The 21,855-nt window shown below is 36.2% G+C and overlaps 1 protein-coding gene across 10 annotated transcripts in view; it reads right to left on the bottom strand.

Annotated features, from left to right (window-relative positions):
- The window catches only part of CDC27 (cell division cycle 27), a 51,416-nt gene that overhangs the window by 25,023 nt on the left and 4,538 nt on the right, over window positions 1-21,855 (bottom strand). For all 10 annotated transcript variants that reach the window (XR_006269025.1, XR_006269024.1, XM_043465628.1 and 7 more), the window contains exons 2-4: window positions 13,810-13,885; window positions 5,093-5,240; window positions 3,373-3,498 (exon numbers count right to left, since the gene is read on the bottom strand). Coding sequence is in view for 8 of the 10 variants with exons in the window: in XM_043465628.1 (XP_043321563.1) it covers window positions 3,373-3,498; window positions 5,093-5,240; window positions 13,810-13,885 (350 nt within the window). In the remaining 2 variants the exon portion in view is untranslated. The remainder of the gene's footprint in view (window positions 1-3,372; window positions 3,499-5,092; window positions 5,241-13,809; window positions 13,886-21,855) is intronic.

The following is a 21,855-nucleotide window of genomic DNA, read 5'->3' as shown; positions in this document are numbered from 1 at the left end:
ATTATCTAAAGGAAAAAAATTAAGATACAGCAATTTTTCCAAAACCCTGAGGTTTTATAAAGGACCAGATGGCACTGAACTAAGATTTTCAAAACAACCCTCAAATGAAACTATCAGTTAAAACACATAATCTGTTTATGTGCTGTCAGTATACATCAGAGAAATGAAAAAAAGATCCCCTTGGGGAACTAGATATTAATGTGCCTTACTTTCAAATTTTGCAAGTGAGTAGAAACTAGAATAAATGATGTAATAAAGACAAGAAAGTACCACTAGTTGAAGCTTATTTAGCTTCCCAGATTTGTCTAATTTGACCCAATAAACACATGGACACAGAAACGGGAAGGAGACAAACTTTCAGAAAATATAAGTTTTATCAAAGTCTGTATCTAGGGATTGCTTAGATGAAATTTCTTAAAGGAAAAATAATTGTAACAAGAATGATATATTCATTTACCATGTATAGCAGGGTAACTTAAAAACAGGAAACAAAGACATAAGAGTATTTTTGGAAGGTAAAAATTAGGAGTGGAAAGTGGAAAATGAATGCTTGGGAACTTTTAATATATGTCCAGGAAAAGAAAAATACAGTGAAAACTCAATGTTTGAAGATTATATCAAAACTAACATGTTATACAGACCCTCACCATGTATGTAACTAAGTATGGCTTGTCTATTTATTTATCTTTCATGTGCTCTCTTACAATTGATTATAAGTTTTCTGAGAATAGAAAACTAGATTTCTCATGATCTGATTAATAGACCATAAAATAAATGTAAAACAAAATGTCTACTAAGAAGAGATTAGATACACACACACATACACATACACGGATAGATACGGGTATGTATAAATAATATAAAAGTTAATTGGGACAACTCAACACCAGAAAAATAAACAACCTGATCAAGAAGTGGGAAAAAGACCTAAACAGACATTTCTCCAAAGAAGACATACAGATGGCCAACAAACACATGCAAGATGCTCAACATCAGTCATTATTAGAGAAAGGCAAATCAAAACTACAATGAGATATCACCTCACACTGGTCAGAAAGGTCATCATCAAAAAGTCTACCAACAATAAATGCTGGAGAGGGTGTGGAGAAAAGGGACCGCTCTTGCACTGTTGGTGGGAATGTAAATTGATACATTAAATATAATTTAAATTACATTCAAGGTAAACTGATACAGTCACTATGGAAGATGGTATGGAGATTCCTGAAAAAACTAGGAATAAAACCACCATATGACGCAGCAATCCCACTCCTAGGCATATACCCTGAGGAAACCAAAATTGAAAGAGACACATTTATCCTATTGTTCACTGCAGCACTATTTACAATAGTTAGAACATGGAGGCAACCTAGATGTCCATCAACAGATAAATGGATAAAAAAGTTGTACATATACACAATGGAATACTACTCAGCCATAAAAAGGAACACACTTGAGTCAGTTCTCACGAGGTGGATGAACCTAGAGCCTATTGTACAGGGTAAAGTAAGTCAGAAAGAGAAAGATAAATATTGTATATTAATGCATATACACACAATGTAGAAAAATGGTACTGAAGAGTTTATTTGCAGGGCAGCAATGGAGAAAGAGACACAGAGAACAGACTTACAGACATGGGGAGAGGGGAGGAGCAGGTGAGATGTATGGAGAGAATAACATGGAAACTTACATTACCATATTTAAAATAGATAGCCAATGGGAATTTGCTGTGTGGCTCAGGAAACTCAAACAGGGGCTCTGTATCAAGCTAGAGGGATGGGATGGGGAGGGAGATTCAAAAGGGAGGGGATATATGTACACCTATGGCTGATTCATGTTGAGGTTTGACAGAAAACAACAAAATTCTGTGAAGCAATTATCCTTCAACTAAAAAAAATTAACTGGGGAAGGAGCCAGATGTGGAGTTATAATAGTCACATCTGGGAGACAGATCTATAATTACTCAATAGAGAGATAAAAGGAGGAAAAGATTTAATAAAATTAAGCTGCCTGGAGTGCCCCAACTTTAGATGAATTTTTTTAAAAACTAAAACTCAGAAAGGAGTTTTCCAAAGGATTGGGGTTAAAAATAACTATTTAAATGGCACTGGGAAGAAACAGGTTAATCTAAGAACCAGACTTAGAATCAGTCATGCCCTAAAGATGCAAGTCTCATGTGCTACTGTAGACAAAAAGACCAGTGAAGTGACTATATCAAAATACTGGAGATAAAAGATAACTTAACAAGCTGTAGCTTCAAAACTATAACAAGGAGGTTTCTAGATTACTGGGTGCAACTTTGGTCACAACAGGCATATGATAGTTGAAATGAAAAGCCAGTTTCTGGAGCAGGGTTGTGCCCTATTGGATACCTGACTTTTAATCTTTATGATAAATAAAAATATTTCTCTGAGAAAGAGGAAAAACCTTCCTTCATGGTTAGAACTTGATACAAATGTACCTTCAAAAACTTTTAAACAAGTGATCTTGTTTTAAAATAACTAGTAATACATATACAGCATTTCTGTGATTTAACACCTTTCCTTTATTTTATTAAACTTTATTTTGATATAATTTTAGACTCACATAGAAGTTGAAAAAATAGTATAGAATTCCCAAAAAAAAAAAAAAAAAGAATTCCCTATACCCAGCTTCCCTTAATAATAGCTTTCAACAAAACCACAGTACAATTATCAAAGCTAGGAAACTGATAGTAATACAGTAAGGGCTTCCCTGGTAGCTCAGCTGGTAAAGAATCCATCTGCAATGCAGGAGACTCTGGTTCAATTCCTGGGGTTGGAAAGATCCCCTGGAGAAAGGATAGCCAGCCCACTCCATATCATGCCTGTAGAATCCCCATGGACAGAGGAGCCTGGCTGGCTGCAGTCCATGGGGTTGCAAAGAGTCGGACAAGATTGACCGACTAAGCACAATAATATGGTAAACTAAACCACAGATTTAATTTGGATTTCAGCAGTTTTTACATGCATTTATTTGTGTATAGTTTTTATGAAGTTTTATCACATGTATATATTTGGGTAATGACCACTACAATCAGGATATAGGACTGTTCCAAAGTCCCAAACTCCTTTAGCTACACCTCTCTATAGCCCCAGTACTCTTGCCCCAACTCTCATGTCTGAGAACCACTGATCTGTCTCTATCACTGTAATTGTGTCATAACAATAATGTTCTATTAATGCTATCACAGAATATGTAAATTGTTGAAATTGGCCTTTTTGCACTCGCCATAATGCTCTTGAAATCCATCCAAATTATCATGTTTATCAATAGTTTGTTCCTCTTTATTGCTGAGTAGTAGTTCATTCTAGTACTGGAAACAATTTTCTGGTAATTTGAATCATTTTTACTTACCAATATACATGTCCCAACAATGAAAGAGTAAAGCAAGCTGAATCACCAAACTCAGTAACAATATCATCATGGCTTTTCTGCTTGTTAAACACTCCACCAGATAAGATCTGTTCCCCTTCTGCAAGCCTTTAAAACACACATTCACAGATTTTTTAAAAAGTCAATATAAAAAGCACAGTGTGTAAAGACATTCTTCATTACCAATGAACCTCTTACTATGGAGATAAAGTAAAAAGTTCATGGTACCTTTAGAATAGCAATAAACATGTATTAAGAATCATTTGAGAGATTGGGAATTTACCATCTTAAAATTTCAGTCTTACCCTTTAAAAACAGAAATAGTTACCTTTAGTCTATATGTACAAATCTAGTCTGAGCAAGATATGCATTACTCACATCAAAAGAAAAGGAAGACTGTTATGCTGGGGGAAAAATATGAACATCTCTTCATTAACAGATTTGGTGGTCCTTCTTAGTTCTATAATTCCTTGAAGTAGGAATTTGCAAGCAGGTTAAACAAGATTAACATTTTAATTAAAAATTGCATACTTAATGGCCTCAGTTATTTTTAGGTTTATAACTGAAATGTGAATAGCACTTCATCTCTTTTTATCAATTATGTGTTCTTGATATAAAAATTACAAATTTCCCTTTCCCCCAAAGGGAAAAAAATTTGCCTGATTTCACTATATATTTTTAGCATAACAGAGTTTGTAATGGTTCATGTTTCAAAGTTTTTTCCAAATCATCATGTGGAAAACTCACAAGTAAGCTTATATATCCTAAACATAAAATGTGCTATCTAAAGATTTTTTTTTTTTACTATCAGTGGGATTTTTTTAAAACTATAAATATTTATAAATGGGATAAGAACATTTAATGTAAGAACTGGCTTAAGAAACTGGCAAATTAAATAAGTATATTTTAAAGAATTCAACATTAGAATCTTCAGAGTAGAAGTAATTCAATAGCAAATGTCTCAGAAATTTTATATATATATTTTAGCTTTAATTTAAAAGTCATCAATTAGACACTGGACAAATAAAATACTTATCAGACTATGGGGACTTTATGAGGTTTGTTTATATCTTTTCACTGTATACCTATCAACTAAAGGGGTTTATTTGTATCCTTTGACTGTATACCTATAAACTAAACAGACAGGCTTTACAGTTATCTGTTTAGTCACCTTTACCACTATTCCATTTTTCACAGCACAGAAAAGTCTGACAGAACATAACTACCTAAATCTCTAGCTGCCTCCAGATTCAGAATATGGATAACTGACTTGGTTGTACTGTCATATTTCAAAGAAGTGTTCTCCTAAATCTGTCCCCTTGCTTAAAAGGAGTAATGGTTCCCCAGAAGAATGATTTTGAAGGGCAAATAACTAATTACATGACTATCTAGACACAGGGCAGCATTAATCTCAGGTGAACTGGGAAGTTAGGTTTTCAGGCTTATTACAATAGTTTTACAAAATCATAGGAATTAGTTACAACTTAGGTTTCTCCAGATTTAAATTCTATTTATACCATAACAATAAAATCTCTCCATATCAAAATAATAGGCAGCAGCATTTCAAAAATTACTGAAATAGACAAAACTCTACTACCAAGAGGGGAGAAAGGGAATCAGAGTCTAATCCATCAGAAGAATTTTCTCCAGAATTCTACAGTTAAGTAGAACCAAATTAGGTAGAAACGATTTAGAAACTTACTTGCTGAGATCAACACAACATTTTGCAAGCAGGTATTTACATTGCGGTGTAGTACAACTGTGTCCTTTCAAAAGCCTATATGCTTTATATGCTTTTCCTGAGCGGTAATAACAGGTTGCCAGTAAAAACAAGGCTTCTTCTGAGTGTACTAAGAACAAACATGAAAAAAAAATGGGCTGTTAATTCAGTATGTTGAATGGTAATTATTGTTTATCTAGTGATACATAAACAAGTTTAGCAATAACAAAAAAAATTAGGCATGTTATTCAATACAAAAAACAATTTATTAATTCAAATTTCAATTAAGGAGAAATACTTTCCCGATACAAAAGGTAGTTCCCCAAGTCCTGACTACCTTCTTTCCAGAAGAAAAAAAGGAAATAATACAATGAAGATAACTGTAGTATTCTCTGTAAATCCTTAAGAAGATCAAACACAGGTACAAAATTGCACTTAAACAGACTATCAGAAAAGCATCTTGTTTTTATGTAGTATTTTTCTGAGAGATCCTTTGAGAGAACAGAAGTCAAATTTCATGAGAGAGAAACTCAGGGTTATAAACCTAATTATCAATCTGAAAATTTCTACATTAAAAAAACACCAGACTGGAAAACAAACAAAACTCACTTATTTCTAATACCAAATACACAGTGGATTATATTCAAGATAATTTAAGGTTAAGGAAAAAAAATTCTACATTGTGAATACCCACACTATATAAACATTCAATTGACAGATTTGACATTTGTCCAGTAACAATAATTAAACTGCTCTTTAATGGCAAGAGCTGGATTATTTACCAACCTCTTTCCTTTTAACACTAGGAAATGCCTGGTTAATGAAATGTAGCATTCTTCTCCTTAATTTACTCTCTCCCAAACTGACCATCACCCCACTGCTAACCTCACAACCTCCCAACCAATTCAGATGAGTGTCTTTTTTTTTTCCTTTTCGGCCACTATGCACAACGTGTGGGATCTTAGTTCCCCTCCCAGGATCGAACCCTCACCAACTGTAGTAGAAGCACAGTCTTAACCACCAGGGAAGTCCCCAGATGAGAGTCTATAGAGGCAAGGATAGAAAGAGGGAAAATCTTAAGTTCTGCACGTCTAAAAATGGGTTATGTAATAATATCAGGAGACTGAGGGGCCATTTAAGCCTGTGATTCCCCAAGTGTGGTCCCTATACCAGCATCAACATGACTTTGGAGCTTGTGAGAAATGAAGTTCTCAGGCCCCATCTCAGCTCAGACCCACTAAAATCAGTAATTCTGGGAGTGGGGACCAGCAATCTGTGTGGTAACAGACCCTTCAAGTGATCTGATGCATGCTAAACTTTGCGAATCCCTAAATTTAAAGTACAGATAAACTTACCACATCTTTCTGAAAAACTAATTCAAAGATGTGGGATAAAAAAGTAGCTTGAAATTTTCCTTCTATGAAGGTTAATTTTTTTTCTTTCCTGTTGTATGCCATATATGCACAAGCAAAAACCAACAGAACTCTACTTCTCTGGTCCATCTTATGATTTTTCACGAAACCCTAGTATAAAAAACAATGTACAATAAGATGTCATGTAGTAAATGATAAGAATTTGAGTGTACATGTGTTAATAGGATCTACAGTAGTATCTCTCAGAAATAAAAAAATGAATGGGGACCTCTATTGCAATGGGAACAAATTGTTAATTTCATTGAACTACAAGTGCTAATTCATGTAAGTTAGAAAGTGTGATTTCTTCTAGATTTTGCAAAGGCCTGGTTTCCTGTCATCTAATAAATGAAGCTTTTAAAAACTAATTATTATACCAAAAAACAATGGCTCTCCAAAGCTAGTTTGACTTTGAGCCATAAAAATTTATGATGAAGTATGATGACTTAAAAACTATGTTTAAGCGAGATTATGGATTGGAGGTTTAATCAAACCTTAAGCTTAATGCAACTATAAGATAGTGAAGTAGACTGAGAACAAGTGGAAGGATCGTGAAACTGTATGGACTGAAAGGGCTGGCTTTTTGAAGCTTCCCAGAAATAAGCTGACAGTCCAAACATAGCTAGTGAACCAGTAGTGAGTGGCTATAATAAATCTAAAAAGGACAGAGTATTGACAAATAGATTTCATCTGGAACAGTAACTTCAAATGCTTGACAGTGGCTGCCTCAAGTGCAAAACTCAGAAAAACTCCTAAGGCTGATCATGGCTTTGCTAGTATAAGTGTGCAGAGATCAAAATAACAGGATCTGGAAATAGCTATAAATGTCTGCATGACATTTATTTGCTATCCTTTAATAAGAGCCTTAATCAAAATATGTGATTGGGAATTATATGGTCCATAATACACAGTCAACCCTCTGCAGTTGAGCTCTGCAGATGCAGAACCCATGGGTGGTCCTGAGATGACTGTATTCTATAATCAGGAATAAAGTAAACACTGATTCCACAGTCACTCTTAATACTGATAAATCAATCACATATGAGTTAAATCAAGGCACATCCATATGACTAAACACAGTTGTCAAAAAAAAACCCTGAATTTTTTCAGAATGCATTGTTAGGTGAAAAAAATGAGTTACAGAACAATACTGAAACTCCTCTTCCTACAAACAGGTTGGGCTTCAAATATAGGGTAGGTCATTTAATATAAGCTCAAAATAATTAAGAGGAGCTTAAGCTTGCATCCTTCAGACACACTGCCATCAAATGGGAAGATGAATTAGCTTCTCAGTGCTTTTAAACCAGATAGACACCTCTTCTTCATTCTGATTTATATGTAGCTTTTTCCAAAATGGACTGGTTACAGTGTAAGACTTGAACTAAATGTCTGTTGAGGTGAATACTCTTTATCTAGCCTTGAAAGTGAAAGTGAAGTTAGTCGTGTCTGACTCTTTGTGACCCTATGGACTGTAGCCTACCAGGCTCCTCTGTCCATAGGATTTTTCAGGCAAGAGTACTGGAGTGGGTTGCCATTTCCTTCTCCAGGAGATCTTTCTGACCCAGGGATTGAACCCAGGTCTCCCTCATTGTAGGCAGACGCTTTAACATCTGAGCCACGAGGGAAGTCTATCTAGCCTTGATAAACTCTAAATACCACAAAGAACTCCTCAGAAGTTAGAGTACCATGCTGGCTGCCCTGTCACAAACACTTAAGTATAGTATTCAAAGAGCATAACACCTATGGGATCATTTATGATTTGTGATACACATTTCATCTTGATTATCTTTTAAGTTCTCACATCACCTACAGGCAGTACAGCACATGGATTAGAGTAATGCCAAACTGCTTCTTTAGTTTGGATTTCCATACTACCACTTATTGGCTGTGTGACTCAGGGCAAGTTAACTTCTCCGATCCTCAGTTTTTTCCTCTGTAAAATAAGGACACAGTGAGTGATACCTACCTCTAAGTACTTAGTGCTGTTAGAATTAAATGAGTTAATATATAAGAACTTTGGATAGTGCCTGATATATAGTAAGAGTTGTATGTGCTATTATTAAATTATTATTACTGACCTTCTCCTAAATTTACAATACCTGACTAGTCATCTGATATTTACATGGGGCATACATAATGTTCAGCCACAAACTCAAGTGATTCCATCTTATCACTTTTTTGCTGACTGATTTCAAATGCCTGGGTGCTATACTTCACATATGACGCAAGATTCATTCCACCCTTTTCAGAGTCATTTCTGTTGCTGAACACTTCATCTATATATACTTTAGTATTTTAATACTATTCTGAATTTTTATTTTCCTCATGCGTGTTCAAACCCTAAATTTTAGAACTGGTTTATACTTGTAGATAATGGGGGTTAATAATATTTTTAAATACTTTGAAAACATGATTGGTGTAAATACACCACAGGTAAGAACGCTAGAGAAAATTTTAAAAAGAAATGGCAATACATATGGAGAAAGCAGACAGCCAGATCATACAGGACTTTGCAAGTTGTGTAAAGATTTAGGGATAAATTTTTATAGCTATTATACATCTCTAAAGGGTTTTACAAAGTAAAGAGAACGGGATTGATTTGGGAGGGGGGGAAATCAAAGCAGCAGGAAAGAGTAAACATGGGAAAATTAATAAGAAGGCTTTTCTACTAAGACACAGTGGTATTTTAGAATAGGGTGGGAACATTATGAATCCAGTTTTGAATGAATTGAGTTTGATATATGTGATATTTACATGAAACATCTGATTGATGCAATGAAATAGTTGAGCCTTGGATTTAAAAAGATCATTGGGAAGACCAGAGTCTTAGTTCACAAACACATAATGAAAATGAAAACTATAATGATTAAAAAAAATAGCATTAGGAGTTCCCTGGTGCCTAGTGGTTAGGATTCTGGGCTTTCACTGTTGTGGTCTAGGGTTCAATCCCCGGTTAGGGAACTGAGATCCTGCAAGTGGCAATGCATGGCCAATAAATAAATAAAAATAAAAGAATATTTTAAAAAAATAGCATTATCTTTTTCATCATTAACAATTTAACTATGACAGTAAAAGAATAGGCCAATGGGCCAGATATCCTTTTTGTCCCCCCATATGACAAAGTGACTTGAATTTCTAGCAACAAGATATATTTATAAAACTTTCCACTAGTAATGGCCTAAAAATGATATAATATGCCATATTTTTAGTAGTATTTGGACAACTTCCTTCAATGATGACCTTAACATAACTGGAAATAATTTTTTTTTAATGCTGCCATTTGCAGTCACATATTTCTGTGAGTTTGGGCTCTCACTATAATAGCTAAGAAAGAGAAGAGAATCAGATGCTGAATCTTTTACTCTGATTAAGTTCTCTTCAATTAAGCCAAATTTACAAAAAACACTGTACTCAATGAATTTCTACACCTGACCCATTAATCATTAAGACAGGTAAAAACCTGGTGAACAATGGTCTTAGTTTCTTCATTTCTAAAATGGTAATAGCAATGTCTCTTTTATAGAGCTGTTGAAGACTAAATAAAGAATACGTTTTAAGTACTCAGAGGACCTAGTACACAGTAAGAAATCCATAAATAGTAGAAGGTATTGTGATTATTATTGAGCTGGAATAGTATCTACTCCCATTGCACCTCACAGAAATACAGTCAAGAGGAGTTAGGCTTCATACTGAGAGAAACTAACAATGAGCAACTTTCCAACAGTTAAGCACTGTATCAGAAACAGAAAGTGGATTAAACAGTTTTATGCGGATTAACGTGGAATCCTGCCTCAACTCTACGGAAAATCTGATCATCTGAATTTGAAACCACTAATTTGCAAACTTTTGGAAACTAACTATAAAAACTAGAAACTGCCTAAACTAATGTTACCAAATTAAAAAAGAAAAAGTATAAGTCAAGAAAACATGAGGGCTGCTTAGGTATCAATGAAAATATATGTAAGTAGATTATCCACAATAAACCTTGCTTTTATTTGCAGAGTTGGGCAATCTGTTGTATTACTTTCTTTGTAAGGCTCTCACTTTTCTTAATCTTTTCATTTGGACCTAAGACTTCTGTCCCATAGATCTTCCCAACTTTCCTCAAGAACTCCAGCCTTCCCTGAGGACCTGACAGCACTCTCAAAGGGATTCTAATTCCCTCCTGTCCCAAGGTAAGCTTGGTTTCCTCCTCGCTTCTCCCAACTATTTTATTTCCAAGTACCATCCTTTGCTCTTTTGTGAAATCCCCTGCTGGTGAGATTCATATCTTCTCCTTTTAACTCTTGGTTACTAAATTCAAGACATTCTGCTTCATTAATAAAAAAATTCTGCACCTTATTCACAGTCTTCCTCTTCTATGTTATTTCCATACATCTACCAATTCAATTTCATCTGGATTTCTAGTACCTCTCCTAAATCCTCTTATTTATCAATCCCTGTGTTAACTTCCCGCTGTAGTTTACAATTCCTGGTCCACATCTTGTCTATATTCTTTAATGTTCTCATCCCTTGTCCTTTTTTGACACATGTCTAGCAAACCCCTAATATTTACCTTCTATGCCTTCAGTTCAGTTACTAAGCACTTTACTTTTACGAAGTAAAATCATATAACTGAGCAGAAAGGTTCCATTACTAGTTCATGCAGACACACAAAAATAAAACTTACCTACAATCATAAAAAAAACTTCTGGTAAGTAATCCAATGGGAGGTTACTCAATAAATGGGAAAATTGAGTTAAACACTGGAGTAAAAAGAAGGCAGCACTGTTTCTAGTTAAGACAGTTGTAGTATAGTAAGATAATAATACTTCCTAAATTAATTCATAGACTTATATGGTTTCAGGAGAGCACTGATCAAAATATTTGTGAAATTTCATGGAGAAGGAAATGGCAACCCACTCTAGTACTTTTGCCTGGAAAATCCCATGGCCAGAGAAGCGTGGTAGGCTACAGTCCATGGGGTCAGTCACAGAATCAGACATGACTGAGTGACTGGGCTTCCCTGGTAGCTCAGAGGTTAAAGTGTCTGACTGCAATGCGGGAGACCTGGGTTCGAACCCTGGGTTGGGAAGATCCCCTGGAGAAAGAAATGGCAACCCACTCCAGTATTCTTGCCTGGAGAATCCCATGGACGGAGGAGCCTGGTGGACTACAGTCCACAGGGTCGCAAAGAGTCGGACACGACTGAGCGACTTCACTTTCAATGACTATATAACATCCAGCTGAAGACTAGCAAGGGGGTACTCTTTCTATCTCCTTTATACTTTAATAAAACTTTATTACACACACACACACAAAATTTGTGAAATTTCAGAACATTAATAAAATACACATGTAAAATGAAAGAATTAAAAAAAGGGTATTCCTACCAAAGAATGAAACGGGGGAAAAAATGATGGGACAGGCTTTATTAGATGTTAAAAGACAATACAATAAAGTGTTAATAATAAAATAGTATGATATTGAGTTAAAAACAGAAAATCAACTAATGAAAGAGAGGAAAGCTTCTGGGAACAGAGTAGAACATTTAAAAAAAATTTAACACAAAACCATGTAAAATACCACGTGGGAGGGGAAAAAAGCATTTAATAAATAACACTGACTAAATTAAGTAATAACACTATGATACATTTTTTAAAACTTTTTAAATTACCAAGAACTATATATTTCTTGAGTTATAGAAAAATGACAATTCTTCCAGCTACTGAAGCAATAGGAGAAAGTTTAAATGATAAAGCTACTAAATAAAATTTAAAAGATTAGATTATAAAAATCAACAGAATTAAGATTAAAAAGCAAACAATCTGGGGCAAATATGCAATAAACAAAGAGTCCCCCGAAACAGGAATAAATGTAAAACACTTGAGAAAATACCCAGCATCCTTCAGAATTATAAAAAGACAAAATACTTCACAAATTTCTAGTAAGCAAAAACACATTATAATGGTAAATCTGATACTGATAGGGCTGTGAAGGAAGTCTTATACTATTGGTGACACAGTGATTATCACAACTGTCTCTGCTGGGTTATCAACCAGGCAAAAGTAAATTGTTGTAGAACTGCTCACGCATTTTGACTTGTATGGGACTTTCCTACTGCCTCAGGGGGTAAAGAATCCACTTGCCAATGCAGGAGACACAGGTTCGATCCCTGGGTCAGGAATATTCCCTGGAGAAGGAAATGGTAACCCACTCCAGTATTCTTGCCTGGAAATCCCATGGACAGAGGAGCCCGACAGGCTATACAGTCCATGGAGTCGCAAAAAGAGTCGGACACGACTTAGCGACTAAATGACACCTACTTTGACTTGTAAATTCTATCCTAGAGTATATGACACAAGGAAAATGACAAAGCTGTACATAATTATCTTAGCATTTTTGCTAACGTGCTAAGTCACTTCAGTCATGTCTGACTCTTTGAGACCCATAGACTGTAGCCTGCCAGGCTCCACTGTCCATGGGATTCTTCAGGCAAGAGTACTGGAATGGGCTGCCATTTCTTCCTCCAGGGGATCTTCCTGACCCAGGGTTCAGATCCACATCTCTTATGTCTCCTGTTTAGGCAGGCAGGTTCTTTACCACTAGTATCACCCAGGAAGCATCTTAGGAAGATTATAATAATCAATGACACACAAAAAAAACCCCACTAATACCAGCTGAAGTTGAATTTATTACAGTGCCAGAGGTCGTGCCAAGTGCTTTAAATATATTATTTCATTTTCAATTCCAAGAGACAATAATCACCTTTATTTTATAGATGAGAAATCTGAAATACTCAAATGTTAATTAGCTTGCCCAAGGTATACTACAGCATGTTTAAGGGTTAGGGTTTGTACTAAGGCTGAAGGCTCAAAATCCATGCTCTAAACCACAGAATATAGACTCTAAAAAAAAAAAAAAAAAAAGAAAAAAACACCTAAAGACTGGAACATGATTAAGTACACCATAGGGTAAAACCCAAAGCAAGTCTACATAGTTACTAAAAGTAGCATATAAAAAGCTACACAGATACTGGGAAAAAGTTTTTATGAACTAGTGTCAATCATAAAGATAAAACAAGAGTAATACCCACAGGACTTTCCTGGTGGTCCAGTGGTTAAAACTCTATGCTTTCAATGCATGGGGCACGGTTCCATCCCCGGTTGGGGAACTAAGATCCCACATGCCTTGAGGCAGAGCCGAAAAAAAAAAGTGATACCCAGAATCTTGTTACAGTCATAAGGAGTGATGGAATTCCATGTATTTTGTTCTTTTATAGTTCTTGGAGAGGAACAGACTACAAACCTTCTGCATACAGTCGCTCTGCTAGGAAAACTGCATCTCTGTAAGCATAGTGGTTTAGTGCTTGCCATATAGCAGCCTGTAAATAGAGGAAAAAGAACATAAATACACAGTTTCATAGTAACTCTTAGCACAGAGCCTTGCATATAATACTTAAATCAACACATCTAATTTAAGTAATAAAACCTCAATATCCACCGTGTAAACTCCATAACCTATTAGATGAGGCTCTTCACAGTATGACTCCTAACATCTGAATTTACTCACTTAATTCTCCATGAACTTTTAGACCTCTGTGTCTTTGTATTTCCTTTTCCTTCACTGGGGAATGTGGGCTCCTTCATTTACCTTCTCTTATAAATTGCACATCCTTGTAGACCCAGCTTTAATAATATCAACTTCATAAAGCTTTCTCAACTGGAGGCCACTGTGTGCATATGCTAAGTTGCTTCAGTCATGTCCAACTCTGTGCAACTCTGAACCATAGCTTGCTAGGCTCCTCTCTCCATGAGATTCTTCAGGAAAGAATACTCCTGGAGTGCCATGCCTTCCTCCAGGGGATCTTCTGGATCCAGGAATTGAACCCACACCCCTTTCATCTCCTTCATTGGCAGGCAGATTCTTTACCACTATTGCAATCTTGGAAGCCCACACAAGGTCATATATGTTGGCTAAGTATATATGAAATAACTATTGCACTGGTAATTCAATTTAGGTTCATTATGGATTTAAAAGGTTTTAATGGTTTGGTTAGTGAATTTAACCATCATTTACAGAAATGTACCTAAAGAAAAGTACCTAGGGTCTTATCCCCTTTTTTCCTAGTCACAGTCTGTAACTGAATCTTCTTTCCTCTAAACTTGTAGTTTCCTAAGTGGTCTTCCCGCCTACAGGCTGTAATGTAATCCATCCTATCCCAGAAATCTGAGTTTGGACATGAGCTCAAAGTCATGTTCCATGACTCACTAGTTCTGTGTCTTGGGCAGGTGACAATGTGTCCTAAGTCTTAGTTTCTTCATTTAAAACATAAGACTCCAATAAAGTACACAATGGTTCCCTGCATATACCTAATAACTAGTTGATAAATTTCAGATGCTGCCATCATCATTTTCATGTCTTCATCCCTGATCAAAACTTCCTAATGATTCCTCCTGGATGGTCCCACAAAGTTTATAAAATACACCACTACAGAATAAAGTACAAACTCCTTAGTAAACCAATCAAATCCCTTTGGGCCTTAATCATCCCTTTTCAGCTGCTGCTCATCTCTCATCAAAGCTGCCTATGGTCTAGAACCAGAAAAGGCCTCCATCAGTGCCTAAACATCAGCTGTACTTTCACATTTCAAAGTCCGTTTGGGCTGTCCTTTAACTTCTACCTCGTGAAACGTGTCTTCTTTAAAATTCAGCTTACATGGTATCTTCCTTTCACTGATCTATCCCATGCAATATTAACGACTCCATCCTATGAGGTCCCAGAAAATTCTGTCTCTACTTCAAAAAAATATATCAAGCTGTTTATTAGATTTAGTCATATATATTGTTTGGTAAACTAGGCTGCAACTTCTGTGGGTAAAAGTCAGATTCTATTTTTCTCTATAATTCCCTGGTTATCCTACTTAAGTAATTATTTCCCAAATTATCCTAGATAACTCTTTAAACATAGTGAATGCTCAATAAATGCTTGTTGAATAAGTGTTTTAAAACTCTGAATCTAATTTCCACTTACTGACCTACAAACTTTTAGTAACCCAATATGGAGGTAAAATATAAAATATTCCTACTATAATTAAATTTACTAACATGATTAAAACATTATTGTTGGCAATATAAAACAATACAAAGTAACATCTAGTGGTTTCTTCCTTGATACAGGTAAGCAAAACATTATAGAGGAATCAAGAATCTGGTAAGGAGATACGGGTCAGTCCAACTGAGCAGTTGGAATACATCAGATTTGGGGGCAATACTATTTTAGTGGACTGACCTATAAATACCTGAAAGATAACCAGATTTTTCTGGTTAATAGTAGCCTAGATCACGTTATATATAGAGTACATCATAAGAAACTTCGCTGGGCTGGATGAAGGCACAAGCTGGAATCAAGACTGCCAGGATAAATATCAATAACCTCAGTTATGCAGATGACATCACCCTTAATGCAGAAAGCAAAGAAGAACTAAAGAGCCTCTTGATGACAGTGAAAGAGGAGAGTGAAAAAGTTGGCTTAAAACTCAACATTAAAAAAACTAAGATCATGGCATCTGGCCCCATCACTTCATGGCAAATAGATGGGGAAACAATGGAAACAGTGACAGACTTTATTTTTTTGGGCTCCAAAATCGTTGTAGATGGTGACTGCAGCCATGAAATTAAAAGATGCTTGCTCCTTGGAAGAAAAGTTATTACCAACATTAGACAGCATACTAAAAAGAAGAGACATTACTTTGCCAACAAAGGTCCATCTTAGTCAAAGCTATGGTTTTCCCAGTAGTCATGTATGGTTGTGAGAGTTGGACTATAAAGAAAGCTGAGCGCCGAAGAATTGATGCTTTTGAACTGTGGTGTTGAAGACTCTTGAGAGTCCCCTGGACTGCAAGGAGATCCAACCAGTCCATCCTAAAGGAAATCAGTCCTGAAAATTCATTAGAAGGACTAATGCTGAAGCTGAAACTCTAATACTTTGGTCACCTGATGCAAAGAACTGATTCATTTGAAAAGACCCTGATGCTGGGAAAGATTGAAGGCGGGAGGAGAAGGGGAAGACAGAGGATGAGATGATTGGATGGCATCACCGACTCAATGGAACACGAGTTTGAGCAAACTCCGGGAGTTGGTGATAGACAGGGAGGCCTGGTGTGCTGCAGTCCATGGGGTCTCAAAGAGTCGGATGTGACTGAACTGAACTGAACTGAGATCATGTTTCCATACTTAGATCATTTTCCTTATCATCTTATTCAATATGCCTACCACTTTTTTTTTTTCAATTATTTTTATTAGTTGGAGGCTAATTACTTCGCAACATTGCAGTGGGTTCTGTCATACATTGACATGAATCAGCCACGGAGTTACATGTATTCCCCATCCCGATCCCCCCTCCCACCTCCCCCCCACCACCCGATTCCCCTGGGTCCTCCCAGTGTACCTGGCCCGAGCACCTGTCTCATGCATCCCACCTGGGCCGGTCCATTTGGTAAACATTTATTGATCATTTACTTTGCTATATGATCCTGATTGCAGTAAAAAATAAATAACATAAAAATTTAACCAATTTGAGAAAATCAAGTTCTTTGGGTGAGCTGCACAAAGCCTTAACATTTTGAATTTTCAGGTCTCTACTGACAATGAGAAATTATGAATAAGTCAGGTATTATTCTATAGGCAAGTATCTGGTCATTGTCATCACGCTTTTGTTTTTTTATCAAACAGCTGGGAAGCTGAGCCTTAGAACAAAAATATGTGGCATTAGCAAGGAGTGAACATAATAAGAACAGGTTTTAAACGTACTACAGAATCACTGCTATCTAATTTACTTTTCCTCTATACAACAACACAGCAAAGATAGTTAAAAGGCATTCAAAAAACAACAGTTAAAGATACTTAAATTTAATTTGACTCAATTATTTATTGAATGCTTAATATGATCCCCACACTTCAACCTAAGGCAGATAAAAAAGATTCCTCTGACACTAATCTAGACAACTAAGTCAATTCTCTGAGCTTTAGCTTTAATCGTCTGTAAAATAAGGATAAAAACATTTACCTCTGAGATAAGCTTAGCACAATGCCTGGTTAAATTCTAAACCCCCTAAAGAACTAATCTGGCCTTTTGGTGTTTTACCAGACCATACATGACCTAGAGTTCTGGATCTTTCAAATACACTCATTTAAATTAGGAAATTGTAATAATAGTGAAAGGAAGAAACTCAATTAACATTTACTTTTAAAGGCAGACCATTTTTTCCTGGATTACTTTAACAGTGTCTTATTTAGCCCCTCTGAATTCTTTTCTACCTTATGATTCATTTTCTCTTCCTACGAGTTTTTCACAAGTCAGATCTGATCTTTACTTAAAATCCTTCAGTGGCTTCTAACTGTTCCTGGCAATAAAAGGCAAGCCACCAAACTGGCAGTGTGCTACAGTCTGTACCTACCTCTTCGGTTTTCATGTTTTCTCAGTATCATGTTTTCTCATGCTGTCCATGTTAGCACAATGACCTTCTTTCAGCTCCCCAAACCTGCCATGTTATCCTTCTGCCACAGGTCCTTTATACACAGTCCATTTTGCCTGGCATACTCCCTCCTTTCCTTCAATCTATGCTAATTCTAGTCATCCTTTGGACTTCCTTCTTTTCCAGGGAAGGTTTTTTTATAGGACACCCAGATGAGGTTAGGCATTCTTATACACTCTGATAACACCAAGTATCTTTCCTTTGCAGTATTTCTCACTGTTGTAATTTTACACATATTTAGGAGAGTATATGAGTAATATCTTCCTCACTATAATATAAACTCTAGCAAGGTAGAGACTACATCTGGTTTTGCTCACTGGATACTCCCAGCATTTGTTATATACTTTTTAAGTAGGTGCTTAACTAATGTATGATGAATGAATAAACAAATGATCTTTGACTTTTTGCTGTCCTCCCATTGCTAGCATTTTACATGTTAGTCTTAAATTTTTCTATATTATTATACATTCAATAGTTAAGAATCTCTGGAAATCTTGAAAGAAACTCTGTGGTACATAGAACTCTGTTTCTAATACAAATAATCACCACCTAAGTACTCCTTTATAAAATATGGGGATTTCCTAAGAACCTACTTAAAGAACACCACGAGTAGAAAGAACAGATCCACAATTTGATGTTGGAGACCTGTGTTCAAACTTGTGTTCCAGGACTTCAGCAGCGAGACTTTGGGGAATTATTTAACTTTTCTCAGCCTCAATTTTCTCATCTGAAAAGTGGAACTCTATTTTTGGACTGTGTAGATTAAATGAAATGATATGTTGCTTCTAGTATATTGACTGGCACACATTAGGTACTTAAAAACCTTTTCCTTTTCCAGCTCTTAAGATTAACAAATTCTACAGATGTAATTGATAGTTTGTATTATATAATGTCTCCCATATATGCCACAATTGTTGATTTTGCAACACATAATTCACAAAAGACCCAACGATTGATTCACCAGCTCCGTCATCGTCATTATCATTGCTACTGCTTACCAGGAAAATCTGGCACATAAATACTATTGCCAGAAAGTCCTAGAACTTTTGAGTTTCTTTCTTTTTAAAATTAAAGAAGTGGAAGTATCATATTCAAGAGTTCTATCCATTTCTGATTTAAAATCAAGTTTTGTTCAGAATAAAGTCATTCCTTTATCATCAATTCTTAAGGGGGTCAGAAAAAGATAGTGAAGGCAGCAAATAAAAACTCCCACACATCCCAGAAGTGAAACTTGACACATATAGCTCCCATTACACTCTGCTCAAGCATGTGAGTGACAGTATGTATCTTCTGGGAGAATGGAGTAGGGAATGAACTATTCTCTAAAGCATGACAAATTGGTAGCTGATGACAGGCAGGGCTAAGATTAGCGACTACCCACCCCCCCACCCCCACCCCATTCATCCCTTCCATTGCTCAACTGCTGGTGTAAGTAAAAGTGAAGTGGCTCAGTCCTGTCCGACTCTTTGCAACCCCATGGACAGTAGCCTATCACGCTTCTCCATCCATGGGATTTTCCAGGCAAGAGTACTGGAGTGGGTTGCCATTTCCTACCTGCCCCTAAAAGAATAACACTCAGCATATCACTTCAGGTGTTCTACAAATTAAAGCCAGATGGAAGAAATGCTGCTAAAGGTTATGAAGCCAAACTGAGCAACACCACCACCAAGCCCCCAAAAAAGGTTAAAAAAGAAATTTTGCTGATTAAACTAACGAGTCAGTTCTAGGCCACACTAACTTTTAAAGATGATTAAATCAACACCATAGAAATTAAATGGCAAAGTTCCTTCTCCTTGTTTCTCTTCTTAAATATGAAATATTATTTTAAATATAAACAAACCTCTATAAATTGTACAACTAACTCAGACACAAATATGACCACCTAGATTGTGTCATTCTTGTTTTTTTTCAAAAAAGAAAATAGGTGTCTTCTTTTTGACCATTAAAAAAATGGACAACATCAGAAGGTATGAAGAAAAAAAAATCACTTTGGAATTTTCCTACTATACATTACAATGTAATTTCTTGAACTCTAATTTACTTCAGGTCTACATCAATGGTTCTCAGTCTGGGCAATTTTGTCCCACAAAGGACATGTAGTAACGTCTACGGGGCATTCTGTTAGTCACAAATGGAGTGGGCATATAGCAGGTAGACGGCAAGGACACTGCAAAACACAGGACAGTATCCCCACTACCCAAAATTAGCTTGCTGAAAACATCAATAGTGCCAAGATTGATAAACCCTGATGTCCACTACTGTGTAACTTACTGGCCTGTATGTCTCCCTAAATCTTGTCTTGTCCCACCTTCCCAATAGCACCAGATTAATTTTTTCCCAAGCAGTGCTTTCATTACAGTTTTTCTGTTAAAAAACCCATAATGGCTATTTTACCAACAAGTTAAATCTAAATTCCTCAGCCTGGATGTTAAGTCCCCTTGTAACCTGATTCTACCTGGCTAGCAAAACCTTATCTTTTCTGTTCTCAATTCCCATTCTAGACAAGGCTATAATTTTTATTGTTTTCTTGTTCCTGAGCACCGTTCTCAACTTTGGGCTTTTGCTCATGCCATTCTGTGCTAAGCACATTCTCCTCTACCAATTCAAATCCTTTTTACTTTCTAAAGCATTAAGTTCTACTCCTTCCAGAAACCTTTTCCATCTTTCCAGTCCACAAGGATCTCTCTTTACTAAATTTATTATTATCTGTGCAAACAAATACATACTGACTTGTAACATTATTCAGTTGCTCCCATTAAGCATATTTATCTTCCCAAAAAGACTGGACCCCTCAAAAGATGAGAAGTTATATATCTACATTTCTACTAGTTGGTTTCACAAATATCTTAATTTTTTCACAACATAATTCTTAATGGTCCTCCTTCAAATTTATTTTCCCTGAAAAGAATTCTCCATTTATTAAACATTACCCCCAAAATGAAACCTAGGTAGCTGTTCTTGATTCCCTCACAAATGATCAATTTCCATGATGCATTGATTCTACCTCCAAAATATCTCTTGAACTTATCTACCCCTTTCCTATTCCACCGCTACCACTTTAATATAGGTTACCAATCCCAAAGAAAGGAAATGCCAAAGAATGCTCAAACTACTGCACAATTACACTCATCTCACACGCTAGTAAAGTAATGCTCAAAATTCTCCAAGCCAGGCTTCAGCAATACATAAACTGTGAAATTCCAGATGTTCAAGCTGGTTTTAGAAAAGGCAGAGGAACCAGAGATCAAATTGCAAACATCCTTTGGATCATCAAAAAAGCAAGAGAGTTCCAGAAAAACATCTATTTCTGACATCTATTTATTGACTATGCCAAAGCCTTTGACTGTGTGGATCACAATAAACTGTGGAAAATTCTGAAAGAGATGGGAATACCGGACCACCTGACCTGCCTCTTGAAAAACCTGTATGCAGGTCAGGAAGCAACAATTAGAACTGGACATGGAACAACAGACTGGTTCCAAATCGGGAAAGGAGTACGTTAAGGCTGTATATTGTCACCCTGCTTATTTAACTTATATGCAGAGTATATCATGAGAAACTCTGGGCTGGAGGAAGCACAAGCTGGAATCAAGATTGCTGGGAGAAATATCAATAACCTCAGACATGCAGATGATACCACCCTTATGGCAGAAAGTGAAGAACCACTAAAGAGCCTCTTGATGAAAGTGAAAGAGAAGAATGAAAAAGTTGGCTTAAAGCTCAATGTTCAGAAAACTAAGATCATGGCATGTGGTCCCATCACTTCTTGGGAAATGGATGGGGAAACAGTGGAAACAGTGACAGACTTTATTTTTTTA

The sequence above is a fragment of the Cervus canadensis genome, chromosome 1, assembly GCF_019320065.1.
Source record: "Cervus canadensis isolate Bull #8, Minnesota chromosome 1, ASM1932006v1, whole genome shotgun sequence".
In the NCBI taxonomy this organism is placed as follows: domain Eukaryota; kingdom Metazoa; phylum Chordata; class Mammalia; order Artiodactyla; family Cervidae; genus Cervus; species Cervus canadensis.
The sequence above is the reverse complement of the archived record's forward strand: the minus strand, read 5'-3'. Positions and strand labels throughout refer to the sequence as shown.